General features: G+C 34.2%; 1 protein-coding gene across 1 annotated transcript in view; it reads left to right on the top strand.

Annotated features, from left to right (window-relative positions):
• Positions 1 to 16,075, top strand: part of LOC138184410 (alpha-ketoglutarate-dependent dioxygenase alkB homolog 4-like) — a 51,638-nt gene extending 35,563 nt beyond the window's left edge. The window contains exons 2-5 of the mRNA XM_069122289.1: positions 14,637 to 14,762; positions 15,043 to 15,135; positions 15,251 to 15,681; positions 15,901 to 16,075. Of these exons, the coding sequence (XP_068978390.1) occupies positions 14,637 to 14,762; positions 15,043 to 15,135; positions 15,251 to 15,681; positions 15,901 to 16,051 (801 nt within the window). The 3' untranslated portion in view covers positions 16,052 to 16,075. The remainder of the gene's footprint in view (positions 1 to 14,636; positions 14,763 to 15,042; positions 15,136 to 15,250; positions 15,682 to 15,900) is intronic.
• Positions 16,076 to 18,082: the final 2,007 nt, after the last annotated feature.

The following is an 18,082-nucleotide window of genomic DNA, read 5'->3' as shown; positions in this document are numbered from 1 at the left end:
TGGTTGAAACACAACTGACGTCGCACGAGGGTAAATGTGTTCCTTGCATACCTGTTGGTATACACGTGGCAATATGCCCACGGTCGATCAAACAGAAACGGTTTGCAGATATCACAAATGTACCTTTTAAATGTCGTAAATAAATGGTATAAATGTTAGAAATATATAGCGTAAATGTTATAAATTAATGATTCAAAGGCCCTGAATTAACAACTCAAACGTTGTAATTCAATGTATTAAATGGTGTAAATTATTATTTTAAATGCTTCAAATCAATAGGTCAAACGTTATAAATTAATAGTTTAAATGGTTATTAATTAATGGTAAATTGTAAGAAAAGAATAGGTAGACACTGTAAATTAATACTTTGATTGATACAAATTAATAGCCGCAATGTTATAAATTAATAAGTTAATTCGTAAAAGTTTAATTCTTCGATCTGCATTGTACACTGGTTGAAACACAACTGACGTCGCACGAGGGTAAATGTGTTCCTTGCATACCTGTTGGTATACACGTGGCAAAATGCCAACGGTCGATCAAACAGAAACGGTTTGCAGATATCACAAATGTACCTTTTAAATGTCGTAAATAAATGGTATAAATGTTACAAATAAATAGCGTAAATGTTATAAATTAATGATTCAAAGGCCCTGAATTAACAACTCAAACGTTGTAATTCAATGTATTAAATGGTGTAAATTATTATTTTAAATGCTTCAAATCAATAGGTCAAACGTTATAAATTAATAGTTTAAATGGTTATAAATTAATGGTAAATGGTAAGAAAAGAATAGGTAGACACTGTAAATTAATACTTTGAATGATACAAATTAATAGCCACAATGTTATAAATTAATATGTTAATTCGTAAAAGTTTAATTCTTCGATCTGCATTGTACACTGGTAGAGACACAACTGACGTCGCACGAGGGTAAATGTGTTCCTTGCATACCTGTTGGTATACACGTGGCAAAATGCCAACGGTCGAACAAACAGAAACGGTTTGCAGATATCACAAATGTACCTTTTACATGTCGTAAATAAATGGTATAAATGTTACAAATAAATAGCGTAAATGTTATAAATTAATGATTCAAAGGCCCTGAATTAACAACTCAAACGTTGTAATTCAATGTATTAAATGGAGTAAATTATTATTTTAAATGCTTCAAATCAATAGGTCAAACGTTATAAATTAATAGTTTAAATGGTTATAAATTAATGGTAAATTGTAAGAAAAGAATAGGTAGACACTGTAAATTAATACTTTGAAAGATACAAATTAATAGCCGCAATGTTATAAATTAATAAGTTAATTCGTAAAAGTTTAATTCTTCGATCTGCATTGTACACTGGTTGAAACACAACTGACGTCGCACGAGGGTAAATGTGTTCCTTGCATACCTGTTGGTATACACGTGGCAAAATGCCAACGGTCGATCAAACAGAAACGGTTTGCAGATATCACAATTGTACCTTTTAAATGTCCTAAATAAATGGTATAAATGTTACAAATAAATAGCGTAAATGTTATAAATTAATGATTCAAAGGCCCTGAATTAACAACTCAAACGTTGTAATTCAATGTATTAAATGGTGTAAATTATTATTTTAAATGCTTCAAATCAATAGGTCAAACGTTATAAATTTATAGTTTAAATGGTTATAAATTAATGGTAAATTGTAAGAAAAGAATAGGTAGACACTGTAAATTAATACTTTGAAAGATACAAATTAATAGCCGCAATGTTATAAATTAATAAGTTAATTCGTAAAAGTTTAATTCTTCGATCTGCATTGTACACTGGTTGAAACACAACTGACGTCGCACGAGGGTAAATGTGTTCCTTGCATACCTGTTGGTATACACGTGGCAAAATGCCAACGGTCGATCAAACAGAAACGGTTTGCAGATATCACAATTGTACCTTTTAAATGTCCTAAATAAATGGTATAAATGTTACAAATAAATAGCGTAAATGTTATAAATTAATGATTCAAAGGCCCTGAATTAACAACTCAAACGTTGTAATTCAATGTATTAAATGGTGTAAATTATTATTTTAAATGCTTCAAATCAATAGGTCAAACGTTATAAATTAATAGTTTAAATGGTTATAAATTAATGGTAAATTGTAAGAAAAGAATAGGTAGACACTGTAAATTAATACTTTGAAAGATACAAATTAATAGCCGCAATGTTATAAATTAATATGTTAATTCGTAAAAGTTTAATTCTTCGATCTGCATTGTACACTGGTTGAAACACAACTGACGTCGCACGAGGGTAAATGTGTTCCTTGCATACCTGTTGGTATACACGTGGCAAAATGCCAACGGTCGATCAAACAGAAACGGTTTGCAGATATCACAATTGTACCTTTTAAATGTCCTAAATAAATGGTATAAATGTTACAAATAAATAGCGTAAATGTTATAAATTAATGATTCAAAGGCCCTGAATTAACAACTCAAACGTTGTAATTCAATGTATTAAATGGTGTAAATTATTATTTTAAATGCTTCAAATCAATAGGTCAAACGTTATAAATTAATAGTTTAAATGGTTATAAATTAATGGTAAATTGTAAGAAAAGAATAGGTAGACACTGTAAATTAATACTTTGAATGATACAAATTAATAGCCGCAATGTTATAAATTAATAAGTTAATTCGTAAAAGTCTAATTCTTCGATCTGCATTGTATACTGGTTGAAACACAACTGACGTCGCACGAGGGTAAATGTGTTCCTTGCATACCTGTTGGTATACACGTGGCAAAATGCCAACGGTCGATCAAACAGAAACGGTTTGCAGATATCACAAATGTACCTTTTAAATGTCGTAAATAAATGGTATAAATGTTACAAATAAATAGCGTAAATGTTATAAATTAATGATTCAAAGGCCCTGAATTAACAATCAAACGTTGTAATTCAATGTATTAAATGGTGTAAATTATTATTTTAAATGCTTCAAATCAATAGGTCAAACGTTATAAATTAATAGTTTAAATGGTTATAAATTAATGGTAAATTGTAAGAAAAGAATAGGTAGACACTGTCAATTAATACTTTGAATGATACAAATTAATAGCCGCAATGTTATAAATTAATATGTTAATTCGTAAAAGTTTAATTCTTCGATCTGCATTGTACACTGGTTGAAACACAACTGACGTCGCACGAGGGTAAATGTGTTCCTTGCATACCTGTTGGTATACACGTGGCAAACTGCCAACGGTCGAACAAACAGAAACGGTTTGCAGATATCACAAGTGTACCTTTTACATGTCGTAAATAAATGGTATAAATGTTACAAATAAATAGCGTAAATGTTATAAATTAATGATTCAAAGGCCCTGAATTAACAACTCAAACGTTGTAATTCAATGTATTAAATGGTGTAAATTATTATTTTAAATGCTTCAAATCAATAGGTCAAACGTTATAAATTAATAATTTAAATGGTTATAAATTAATGGTAAATTGTAAGAAAAGAATAGGTAGACACTGTAAATTAATACTTTGAATGATACAAATTAATAGCCGCAATGTTATAAATTAATAAGTTAATTCGTAAAAGTCTAATTCTTCGATCTGCATTGTATACTGGTTGAAACACAACTGACGTCGCACGAGGGTAAATGTGTTCCTTGCATACCTGTTGGTATACACGTGGCAAAATGCCAACGGTCGATCAAACAGAAACGGTTTGCAGATATCACAAATGTACCTTTTAAATGTCGTAAATAAATGGTATAAATGTTACAAATAAATAGCGTAAATGTTATAAATTAATGATTCAAAGGCCCTGAATTAACAATCAAACGTTGTAATTCAATGTATTAAATGGTGTAAATTATTATTTTAAATGCTTCAAATCAATAGGTCAAACGTTATAAATTAATAGTTTAAATGGTTATAAATTAATGGTAAATTGTAAGAAAAGAATAGGTAGACACTGTCAATTAATACTTTGAATGATACAAATTAATAGCCGCAATGTTATAAATTAATATGTTAATTCGTAAAAGTTTAATTCTTCGATCTGCATTGTACACTGGTTGAAACACAACTGACGTCGCACGAGGGTAAATGTGTTCCTTGCATACCTGTTGGTATACACGTGGCAAACTGCCAACGGTCGAACAAACAGAAACGGTTTGCAGATATCACAAGTGTACCTTTTACATGTCGTAAATAAATGGTATAAATGTTACAAATAAATAGCGTAAATGTTATAAATTAATGATTCAAAGGCCCTGAATTAACAACTCAAACGTTGTAATTCAATGTATTAAATGGTGTAAATTATTATTTTAAATGCTTCAAATCAATAGGTCAAACGTTATAAATTAATAATTTAAATGGTTATAAATTAATGGTAAATTGTAAGAAAAGAATAGGTAGACACTGTAAATTAATACTTTGAATGATACAAATTAATAGCCGCAATGTTATAAATTAATAAGTTAATTCGTAAAAGTTTAATTCTTCGATCTGCATTGTATACTGGTTGAAACACAACTGACGTCGCACGAGGGTAAATGTGTTCCTTGCATACCTGTTGGTATACACGTGGCAAAATGCCAACGGTCGATCAAACAGAAACGGTTTGCAGATATCACAAGTGTACCTTTTACATGTCGTAAATAAATGGTATAAATGTTACAAATAAATAGCGTAAATGTTATAAATTAATGATTCAAAGGCCCTGAATTAACAACTCAAACGTTGTAATTCAATGTATTAAATGGTGTAAATTATTATTTTAAATGCTTCAAATCAATAGGTCAAACGTTATAAATTAATAATTTAAATGGTTATAAATTAATGGTAAATTGTAAGAAAAGAATAGGTAGACACTGTAAATTAATACTTTGAATGATACAAATTAATAGCCGCAATGTTATAAATTAATAAGTTAATTCGTAAAAGTCTAATTCTTCGATCTGCATTGTATACTGGTTGAAACACAACTGACGTCGCACGAGGGTAAATGTGTTCCTTGCATACCTGTTGGTATACACGTGGCAAAATGCCAACGGTCGATCAAACAGAAACGGTTTGCAGATATCACAAGTGTACCTTTTACATGTCGTAAATAAATGGTATAAATGTTACAAATAAATAGCGTAAATGTTATAAATTAATGATTCAAAGGCCCTGAATTAACAACTCAAACGTTGTAATTCAATGTATTAAATGGTGTAAATTATTATTTTAAATGCTTCAAATCAATAGGTCAAACGTTATAAATTAATAATTTAAATGGTTATAAATTAATGGTAAATTGTAAGAAAAGAATAGGTAGACACTGTAAATTAATACTTTGAATGATACAAATTAATAGCCGCAATGTTATAAATTAATAAGTTAATTCGTAAAAGTTTAATTCTTCGATCTGCATTGTATACTGGTTGAAACACAACTGACGTCGCACGAGGGTAAATGTGTTCCTTGCATACCTGTTGGTATACACGTGGCAAAATGCCAACGGTCGATCAAACAGAAACGGTTTGCAGATATCACAAATGTACCTTTTAAATGTCGTAAATAAATGGTATAAATGTTACAAATAAGTAGCGTAAATGTTATAAATTAATGATTCAAAGGCCCTGAATTAACAACTCAAACGTTGTAATTCAATGCATTAAATGGTGTAAATTATTATTTTAAATGCTTCAAATCAATAGGTCAAACGTTATAAATTAAATGTTCGAATGTTGTAAATAAACAGCTTAAAGGAAAATTAATGGCTTAAATGTTGTAAAAATGTCTAAAAAAATGGATTTGGAAATTTGTTTAATTAATTCACATGTTCTATAAGAAAAAGACAAAAGAACGAAAAGCCATTTAACCACCTGCGATTTACAAAAACTTTAGTAGACCAGTTAAGAGGAGATATTGGACAACCACGAGATCGAGCTTCGACATCGACTGCTAATTGTGATGAAATTCGGTTAAATGGAAAGCTCCATGTAATTTTAACAAGAACAAAAAAGTATTGTTATGTGTGTTCTTACCGAAACAAAGCAGGAGAAAGACGCGAAACAACTTATTATTTCGATACTTGTCCCGACAAGCCAAGGATGCATCATGGCAGACGTTTTATAAATTATCGTAATAAAAAGATACAAAAAAATATTAAAAAATTATACTTTCAAAGATGTAAATATATATGAATTATTAAAATATAATGTCTTTTTAAATTAATTTTTATATAAAATCATATTATATTACCTACAATACACTCGTCACATACGCGCAAAATTGTCTCGAGCTGCTGCTACGACCAACCGAAAAGGCGGTCGAGTACAAAGGGTAGTTTAAAAGTTATAAATTATTGTTCCAAATGTATTAAATTTACCTTTTGCGGACGAGTGTCGGCAAATAGCTGCCCAAGTCTTTTTACCGTTGCGGACGCGTGTCGACATATAGCTGCCTGAATCTGTTCACAGTTCCGGACAGTTATTTAGAAATGGCTGGCGTACTTCTATTTTTCTGAGCGATAATCTTATGCGTATTTGGACATGGGTATAATAAACTAAACAGTATTATGTTATGAAGATTTTAGATCTTCAAAAAACTTTTTTTTTTTTTTTTTTTTTTTCGTGGAGGAAACCTTCATAGGCGCCCCGCGCCCTCCGGGGAGAGAGCGCTGGGTAGTGCCGGATTCGTACCGGCTAAAACCTCCACGGTGGCCGTCCCTGGCGCATTACGGTGAGGACCCTAGAAACGCTCATTAGCATGCCATCACGAGTCCCCTCCGCGCCGAGTCCACCTCGAGTTATGCAATTATAACTAAAGGCGCGATGCGCGGCCACCGCGCATCGCGCCACCTCCGACGGGCCGCCGTGCAAGACCTCCTGGTTCCCCGACCAGGCGATTTAGCGGCACCGTGGCGCCGAAGCGCCCGACGCCTAAGACACACCTGACGGCGAAGTGGTCCGAGCTCGCCTGGAAGTGGCGTGCCCCCCCCACACCCCGCCGCCGTCCGCCTACCCTTTCGGGATGGGAATTCCGTTCTCTCTCTCGCTATCCGCCAACTCCTTCCGCAGCGTCACCAGCTCGCAGAATGTGGCGACCTCCTTCCAACTCCTCTCGTTCGCCAGCAGCGTACCAAACACCGCCGGCGGAGAGATGTCTCCCCCTATCTCAGAATCGAGAGCGCTGCGAGGCAACGCCCACGAAGTACAGTGCTCCAGCGTGTGTTGCGCCGAGTCCACGCCCCCGTTGCAATGCTGCCACCGCGCATCGCGCCACCTCCGACGGGCCGCCGTGCAAGACCTCCTGGTTCCCCGACCAGGCGATTTAGCGGCACCGTGGCGCCGAAGCGGCCGACGCCTAAGACACACCTGACGGCGAAGTGGTCCGAGCTCGCCTGGAAGTGGCGTGCCCCCCCCCACACCCCGCCGCCGTCCGCCTACCCTTTCGGGATGGGAATTCCGTTCTCTCTCTCGCTATCCGCCGACTCCTTCCGCAGCGTCACCTGCTCGCAGAATGTGGCGACCTCCTTCCAACTCCTCTCGTTCGCCAGCAGCGTACCAAACACCGCCGGCGGAGAGATGTCTCCCCCTATCTCAGAATCGAGAGCGCTGCGAGGCAACGCCCACGAAGGACAGTGCTCCAGCGTGTGTTGCGCCGAGTCCACGCCCCCGTTGCAATGCTGCCACCGCGCATCGCGCCATCCCCGACGGGCCGCCATGCAAGACCTCCTGGTTCCCCGACCAGGCGATTCAGCGGCACCGTGGCGCCGAAGCGGCCGACGCGTAAGACCCACCTGACGGCGAAGCGGTCCGAACTCGCCTGGAAGTGGCGTGCCCACGCCCCCCACCCCTCCCCGCCGCCGTCCGCCTATCCTTTCGGGATGGGAATTCCGTTCTCTCTGTCGCTATCCGCCACCTCCTTCCGCAGCGTCACCTGCTCGCAGAATGTGGCGACCTCCTTCCAACTCCTCTCGTTCGCCAGCAGCGCACCAAACACCGCCGGCGGAGAGAGGTCTCCCCCTATCTCAGAATCGACGGCGCTGCGAGGCAACGCCCACGCCGGACAGTGCTCCAGCGTGTGTTGCGCCGAGTCCACGCCCGCGTTGCAATGCTGGCAACGCGCTGTCGCCTCCCGTCCTATCCTGTGCAGACACTCACCGAAGCATCCATGCCCGGTAAGTACCTGCGTCGCCCTATAGGTCAGGGCGGGCCCGCCGCCGTCCAACCAATCGTCCCAGTTTGGTAGGACGGCCTCGACGACCCTGAGGCCAAGCGAATAGGTAGACACTGTAAATTAATACTTTGAATGATACAAATTAATAGCCGCAATGTTATAAATTAATAAGTTAATTCGTAAAAGTTTAATTCTTCGATCTGCATTGTACACTGGTTGAAACACAACTGACGTCGCACGAGGGTAAATGTGTTCCTTGCATACCTGTTAGCATACACGTGGCAAAATGCCAACGGTCGATCAAACACAAACGGTTTGCAGATATCACAAATGTACCTTTTAAATGTCGTAAATAAATGGTATAAATGTTACAAATAAGTAGCGTAAATGTTATAAATTAATGATTCAAAGGCCCTGATTTAACAACTCAAACGTTGTAATTCAATGTATTAAATGGTGTAAATTATTATTTTAAATGCTTCAAATCAATAGGTCAAACGTTATAAATTAATAGTTTAAATGGTTATTAATTAATGGTAAATTGTAAGAAAAGAATAGGTAGACACTGTAAATTAATACTTTGATTGATACAAATTAATAGCCACAATGTTATAAATTAATATGTTAATTCGTAAAAGTTTAATTCTTCGATCTGCATTGTACACTGGTTGAGACACAACTGACGTCGCACGAGGGTAAATGTGTTCCTTGCATACATGTTGGTATACACGTGGCAAACTGCCAACGGTCGAACAAACAGAAACGGTTTGCAGATATCACAAGTGTACCTTTTACATGTCGTAAATAAATGGTATAAATGTTACAAATAAATAGCGTAAATGTTATAAATTAATGATTCAAAGGCAATGAATTAACAACTCAAACGTTGTAATTCAATGTATTAAATGGTGTAAATTATTATTTTAAATGCTTCAAATCAATAGGTCAAACGTTATAAATTTATAGTTTAAATGGTTATAAATTAATGGTAAATTGTAAGAAAAGAATAGGTAGACACTGTAAATTAATACTTTGAATGATACAAATTAATAGCCGCAATGTTATAAATTAATATGTTAATTCGTAAAAGTTTAATTCTTCGATCTGCATTGTACACTGGTTGAGACACAACTGACGTCGCACGAGGGTAAATGTGTTCCTTGCATACATGTTGGTATACACGTGGCAAACTGCCAACGGTCGAACAAACAGAAACGGTTTGCAGATATCACAAGTGTACCTTTTACATGTCGTAAATAAATGGTATAAATGTTACAAATAAATAGCGTAAATGTTATAAATTAATGATTCAAAGGCAATGAATTAACAACTCAAACGTTGTAATTCAATGTATTAAATGGTGTAAATTATTATTTTAAATGCTTCAAATCAATAGGTCAAACGTTATAAATTTATAGTTTAAATGGTTATAAATTAATGGTAAATTGTAAGAAAAGAATAGGTAGACACTGTAAATTAATACTTTGAATGATACAAATTAATAGCCGCAATGTTATAAATTAATATGTTAATTCGTAAAAGTTTAATTCTTCGATCTGCATTGTACACTGGTTGAACACAACTGACGTCGCACGAGGGTAAATGTGTTCCTTGCATACCTGTTGGTATACACGTGGCAAAATGCCAACGGTCGAACAAGCAGAAACGGTTTGCAGATATCACAAGTGTACCTTTTACATGTCGTAAATAAATGGTATAAATGTTACAAATAAATAGCGTAAATGTTATAAATTAATGATTCAAAGGCCCTGAATTAACAACTCAAACGTTGTAATTCAATGTATTAAATGGTGTAAATTATTATTTTAAATGCTTCAAATCAATAGGTCAAACGTTATAAATTTATAGTTTAAATGGTTATAAATTAATGGTAAATTGTAAGAAAAGAATAGGTAGACACTGTAAATTAATACTTTGAATGATACAAATTAATAGCCGCAATGTTATAAATTAATATGTTAATTCGTAAAAGTTTAATTCTTCGATCTGCATTGTACACTGGTTGAAACACAACTGACGTCGCACGAGGGTAAATGTGTTCCTTGCATACCTGTTGGTATACACGTGGCAAACTGCCAACGGTCGAACAAACAGAAACGGTTTGCAGATATCACAAGTGTACCTTTTACATGTCGTAAATAAATGGTATAAATGTTACAAATAAATAGCGTAAATGTTATAAATTAATGATTCAAAGGCAATGAATTAACAACTCAAACGTTGTAATTCAATGTATTAAATGGTGTAAATTATTATTTTAAATGCTTCAAATCAATAGGTCAAACGTTATAAATTTATAGTTTAAATGGTTATAAATTAATGGTAAATTGTAAGAAAAGAATAGGTAGACACTGTAAATTAATACTTTGAATGATACAAATTAATAGCCGCAATGTTATAAATTAATATGTTAATTCGTAAAAGTTTAATTCTTCGATCTGCATTGTACACTGGTTGAACACAACTGACGTCGCACGAGGGTAAATGTGTTCCTTGCATACCTGTTGGTATACACGTGGCAAAATGCCAACGGTCGAACAAGCAGAAACGGTTTGCAGATATCACAAGTGTACCTTTTACATGTCGTAAATAAATGGTATAAATGTTACAAATAAATAGCGTAAATGTTATAAATTAATGATTCAAAGGCCCTGAATTAACAACTCAAACGTTGTAATTCAATGTATTAAATGGTGTAAATTATTATTTTAAATGCTTCAAATCAATAGGTCAAACGTTATAAATTTATAGTTTAAATGGTTATAAATTAATGGTAAATTGTAAGAAAAGAATAGGTAGACACTGTAAATTAATACTTTGAATGATACAAATTAATAGCCGCAATGTTATAAATTAATATGTTAATTCGTAAAAGTTTAATTCTTCGATCTGCATTGTACACTGGTTGAAACACAACTGACGTCGCACGAGGGTAAATGTGTTCCTTGCATACCTGTTGGTATACACGTGGCAAACTGCCAACGGTCGAACAAACAGAAACGGTTTGCAGATATCACAAGTGTACCTTTTACATGTCGTAAATAAATGGTATAAATGTTACAAATAAATAGCGTAAATGTTATAAATTAATGATTCAAAGGCAATGAATTAACAACTCAAACGTTGTAATTCAATGTATTAAATGGTGTAAATTATTATTTTAAATGCTTCAAATCAATAGGTCAAACGTTATAAATTTATAGTTTAAATGGTTATAAATTAATGGTAAATTGTAAGAAAAGAATTGGTAGACACTGTAAATTAATACTTTGAATGATACAAATTAATAGCCGCAATGTTATAAATTAATATGTTAATTCGTAAAAGTTTAATTCTTCGATCTGCATTGTACACTGGTTGAACACAACTGACGTCGCACGAGGGTAAATGTGTTCCTTGCATACCTGTTGGTATACACGTGGCAAAATGCCAACGGTCGAACAAGCAGAAACGGTTTGCAGATATCACAAGTGTACCTTTTACATGTCGTAAATAAATGGTATAAATGTTACAAATAAATAGCGTAAATGTTATAAATTAATGATTCAAAGGCCCTGAATTAACAACTCAAACGTTGTAATTCAATGTATTAAATGGTGTAAATTATTATTTTAAATGCTTCAAATCAATAGGTCAAACGTTATAAATTTATAGTTTAAATGGTTATAAATTAATGGTAAATTGTAAGAAAAGAATAGGTAGACACTGTAAATTAATACTTTGAATGATACAAATTAATAGCCGCAATGTTATAAATTAATATGTTAATTCGTAAAAGTTTAATTCTTCGATCTGCATTGTACACTGGTTGAACACAACTGACGTCGCACGAGGGTAAATGTGTTCCTTGCATACCTGTTGGTATACACGTGGCAAAATGCCAACGGTCGAACAAGCAGAAACGGTTTGCAGATATCACAAATGTACCTTTTACATGTCGTAAATAAATGGTATAAATGTTACAAATAAATAGCGTAAATGTTATAAATTAATGATTCAAAGGCCCTGAATTAACAACTCAAACGTTGTAATTCAATGCATTAAATGGTGTAAATTATTATTTTAAATGCTTCAAATCAATAGGTCAAACGTTATAAATTAAATGTTCGAATGTTGTAAATAAACAGCTTAAAGGAAAATTAATGGCTTAAATGTTGTAAAAATGTCTAAAAAAATGGATTTGGAAATTTGTTTAATTAATTCACATGTTCTATAAAAAAAAGACAAAAGAACGAAAAGCCATTTAACCACCTGCGATTTACAAAAACTTTAGTAGACCAGTTAAGAGGAGATATTGGACAACCACGAGATCGAGCTTCGACATCGACTGCTAATTGTGATGAAATTCGGTTAAATGGAAAGCTCCATGTAATTTTAACAAGAACAAAAAAGTATTGTTATGTGTGTTCTTACCGAAACAAAGCAGGAGAAAGACGCGAAACAACTTATTATTTCGATACTTGTCCCGACAAGCCAAGGATGCATCATGGCAGACGTTTTATAAATTATCGTAATAAAAAGATACAAAAAAATATTAAAAAATTATACTTTCAAAGATGTAAATATATATGAATTATTAAAATATAATGTCTTTTTAAATTAATTTTTATATAAAATCATATTATATTACCTACAATACACTCGTCACATACGCGCAAAATTGTCTCGAGCTGCTGCTACGACCAACCGAAAAGGCGGTCGAGTACAAAGGGTAGTTTAAAAGTTATAAATTATTGTTCCAAATGTATTAAATTTACCTTTTGCGGACGAGTGTCGGCAAATAGCTGCCCAAGTCTTTTTACCGTTGCGGACGCGTGTCGACATATAGCTGCCTGAATCTGTTCACAGTTCCGGACAGTTATTTAGAAATGGCTGGCGTACTTCTATTTTTCTGAGCGATAATCTTATGCGTATTTGGGCATGGGTATAATAAACTAAACAGTATTATGTTATGAAGATTTTAGATCTTCAAAAAACTTATCTTCCGTTTAACGTAAACTTGCGATGCAGGATGATAGTCGAGTCAGAACAAATTTCAATCTTTCAATGGCATTACCAGATGAATCACAAAGCTTTTTATATATTTTTTACAATACCTTATACACGATGCCTAAAAGTTCCAGAAAGAACATGTTCGATAGTAATAATAGTGGTGACGAACATTATTTTGAACCTGACAAGATACGCGGCCCCGTCCGCAAAGGGTTAATAGTTTAAATGTTATAAATTAATGTTCCAAATGTTACAAATTAATAGTTTAAATGTTATAAATTAATATTTTAAATATTGTAAATTAATAGTATAGGATTATTTATTCAGAAATATTAGAAATTAGGATTTCCAATGATTTCTATTCTATATGATAAATTTATCGATAGATGGATCTACTTACAGTGGATTAAACAGGAAACGATGGTTATTTAACGTGAACTTAATGTAGTAATACGATATAACCAAGACAATTAGATTGATAATTAATAACTCACAACTAATAGTTTACAACTCATGACAACTCGGCAACTCTGTCTCGACTCAACTCTCTCAGCTCAACTCTCGACTCGCAACTAACTACCTCCTCACAATTCGACTGTCAATTCACGACTGCCGATTAACTTGCCTTTTTTCCTTAAGCATCCCTTTGTTCTTCTCATACCCCCACCACGTACGTGTTCCGTAACCGTCCGCGATCCTGATCACGTCGCCTTTTTCCGCGTAATCACTAGACTGAAGGACCGACGACACATTGATGGGCCGCTTGGCCCATTGAAGTTTCCCGACCCTTTCGGCCTGTCGGCACTTAGGCTCTCTCGCAAAATTGTTTATAGTTCACCCGATATTTCTTAGACAATCTGACCACGATACTACAATAGTTTATATGTTTCAAATTAATAGTTTAAATGTTAATAAATTAATCCATTGAATTAGTTAATAAATTAATAGTAAATTGTTAGAAAAGAATAGTTTAAATGTTGTAAATTAATAGCTTGAATCTTACAAATTAATAACACAAATGTTGTAAATTGATAATTTAATTCGAAAAAGTTCAATTCTTCGATGTTCATTGTACGATGGTTGAAACACAAATGACATCGCACGAAAGTCGTGTGTTCCTTGTATACCTGTTGGTATACACTTGGCAATGTGCTAATGTTCTGTCAAAAGAAGATTGTAAAAAGATTATCAGTTGAAAAGTTTATTATAAAGGCATTATTATAAACGAGGAGATTTATAGTCGATAGTAAATTATTCTAGTAATTTCGAATAAAGTTAACACGTATAGAAGACCCAACCAACGTATTACCCTTCTTATGCTATCGCATCGACATTGTCCTTTAGTTCCCTGACTTTCACGTACTATGTGTCTAAAATATGTATACATATGTACATATGAATATAGTTCGAAATATTATATATATATTTATAATATTTAGGATTATAATATTTTAGAAATGTTCCAGTTATGTATATTGTCCAAACTGTGACAAATCGTGGCCTGGTTGGGATGCTGATCTTTACAAAAATCATCCGTATCATCGAGGAACAGCCATAGAATTTCCTGGTGTATATATAAAGGTATTTACTTACCTGTATCCGATACATCCTTCCATTATTTAATTTCTAATTCATGGTAATATTATTCGTTAATTTTCCCTTTCAAACTAATTTACATTTAAGAATATAACAAGAGATTATCAACCATCAATTATAAAAAAAGAAGTAAGATTTTTTAGTGAAGAGAACTTGATAAAAAGTATTGTTAGAATAATAATTTTATTATTATTATTTATATTTGAGATAATATTCGTAAGAAATTAATATTAACCTATTGTTTTATATTCACTTTTATACAAAGCTAGATTTTCTAAATCCTTGGGAAATTAATTCATTGAAGAACGCGCTTGAAAAAATACCTTGGGAAGTTTCTCAGAGTGGAAGAAGGAAACAGGTATTTCAAACAGTATAATATATAACTACATTTATTATTATAAAATTTTGAGATATCGATAAAGTTTATTAATAGATAAGATAGGAAGATTTAAGACATAATTTAAAAACTCCAGAATTTTGGTCCAAAATGCAACTTCAAGAAAAGAAAGCTTCAGTTGGGTTTTTTTGATGGTTTTCCAAAGTCTACTCAATTTGTGCAACAAAAATTTTGCCAAGTACCCATGCTTAATAATTTCCAAACGGTAGAACAATGTACTTTAGAGTATGATTCGCTACGAGGAGCTTCAATAGATCCACATATCGATGACTGCTGGATTTGGGGTGAAAGAATAGTTACTGTGAATGTCATGGGTAACTCAGTTTTAACAATGAGTCCTTACCATGGTCCAGATACAAAATATAATTTAGAAAGCGTTGCAGAGTATTCCACTATACTCGAAGGCTTCGAATTTGATACAAATGATAAAAATGAAAGTAATAAAGATATCGTTGTAAGGCTCCCAATGCCAGAGGGATCGCTTATGATTCTTTATGATAGTGCAAGGCAAGAAATTTTTCTTACAGACATAGCGAATTAGTACTTAAACATCTATATCGTATTATATTTCTGTAATTGTTTGGCAAATTTAGTTATACAATTATTTTAATTGTCAGGTACAACTTGAGAAAGTATTTTATAACATAGATAAAATAGAATATAATGAATGTGAATTTTATTGCATTATTTACATAATTACTAGATTCTCTTCTATATTTTTTGTAGGTATAAATGGGAACATTGTGTTTTAAGAGAAGATATAACTTCTAAGCGAATTTGTTTGGCTTATCGCGAATTAACTCCTCCATATTTATGCACCTCAACAAATAATGAAATAGTCAAAGAACTCTTAAAGAGAGCTTCGGTCTTTCAATGAAGTGTGACTAAGGTTTGAAAATAATTTATTTCAACGAAGTATGTAATATAAAATTTGTACGAAATATTTGTACGTTTCATTATGTATTATGAAAATATATTAGATCCTTCTATATATATATATATATATATATATATAGAATATATATATATATATATATATATATATATATATAAGTAAATATAAGCATATATATATACACACATATATATCTACAGCTACAGTTTTATAGAAACGTAATAATAAATGAAATTAGATATCTACTATTAGGTATTTAATTTCTAAAAGAAACTGACGAAAAAAAGTATTAAATTTAGAGCAATATATAAAAATCGATCTTCATTAACAAGAAATGAAGAAGGGAACTAACCAACCTACGCGACGTACTCCCGTGCACCAGATAACTCTAAGGCTCGGCGGAAAGCCCAAGCATTGACCTTCTCTCGATTCCTGTCAAGTAGTCTGGATCTTATCACGGTCGATGGCAAAGACCGATGATACTAGTGACCCAACAAACAGGCCTGCAATTTAACACACTCCAACTGAAACAAGTGAGTACCCGGGGAGGGACCGCTGAACAGGATTACGAAGGCAAGAGGCCTCAACTGCACAGTGGGGTCCACTCACGAGGATGGACCGCTGAACAGGATTACGAAGGCATTACCCCAACTGAACAGTGGGGTCCCCCCGCCCGCGAGTTTTTCACTTAAACAGGATTACGGAGGACGTGAAATGCAGGTTTCTGTCCGAGTACCGAAGTACCAATCGGACAGTATTGCGGTCGCAGGTATCACCAGTGCGATGACAACTCCCGTGATTCGAGGCAAACGACGGGCAGTTTTCGAGCAGTTACTAACCACAGAGGTGTGCTTGGGGCGACTTACGAATCCAAAGATTTGTCCAGTGCACGTTGACCCGCACGTACCCGGAATACGCGCGAACGAGTACGTCACGCTACGGTTTTGAAAGAACTGAGCGACCGCGAACCGATATATCGAGGGAACAATTTTTCCAGTGTGGTAAGCGAGGGGATCAAGAGAGACGAGATCTTTATTTTTCGTTCCAAGATAGATAAGTATCTTTGTACAGAATGAGCTTACAATGCACATAACATAGGTATCTATCTTATGATTAATTAAGGCTAAAACGCTCGCATCCCACGGTGTCCCACGATGTCCCACGATGTCCCACGATGTCCCACGATGTCCCACGGTGCCCCCGCGGGGGGTTATTAGTCCAGTCTAGATCACCAAAACTATATTGGATGATCAAGACCAGACTATACTCATGTAGTTTTTAGCTTGATATCGTTTTCAAATAATAATACTAATATTCAAAATAGTACTTGGTGTATTATTATTTGGAAAACGATACCAATTACCGGGACCCACCACGAGGAGGTAACTACTTTCGGGTCCCATTTACATAAAGAGTTTCTAAGCATTGGAAGCAGAGATGTAAAATTATTTTATAATAAAGAAGTGGCGTGTATTGAAATTTATTAATTGGAATAGCTGTAGTACGTGGATCCGCATAATCGTACTTGAATTTTGTACTTATCATCGAAGAAACGAAACTATGCGAGGTACCAATTGTAGCGCGTATGGACAAATTATAAGATGTCGTTGCCTTCTTTTAAATTGCACTTGCTTCCTTGATTCCATGAATATGGTGTTGTCGCCTTGGTTTTGAGCAGGAATGGAAAATTATATCTTAAAATTGAACTCTGTGTTACCGCAGGTTTTATACGAAATAATGAAATGAGAGATTAAATACTGTATTTAAAATTAAAAGATAATGCTATATAGAAAAAAAATAGCACTTCAAAGACTTGATGGATTCCGTTAATAAAATAAAACAAAATAAATCATTAATTCACTCACTACGAATTGATGGTATTGATTTAAATCAATGGATGTAGAGTTACCAATTAATGGCTTAAATGTTATACATTAATAGTTTAAATGTTATAAATTAATGGCTTAAATGTATAAAATAACTGTTTAATTGTTGTAAATTAATGGCTTAGAT

Source organism: Bombus flavifrons, chromosome 10 (assembly GCF_040668555.2).
Source record: "Bombus flavifrons isolate JBK064 chromosome 10, iyBomFlav1_principal, whole genome shotgun sequence".
NCBI lineage: Eukaryota > Metazoa > Arthropoda > Insecta > Hymenoptera > Apidae > Bombus > Bombus flavifrons.
Note: the sequence above shows the minus strand (reverse complement) of the source record. Positions and strands in the feature narration are given on the sequence as shown.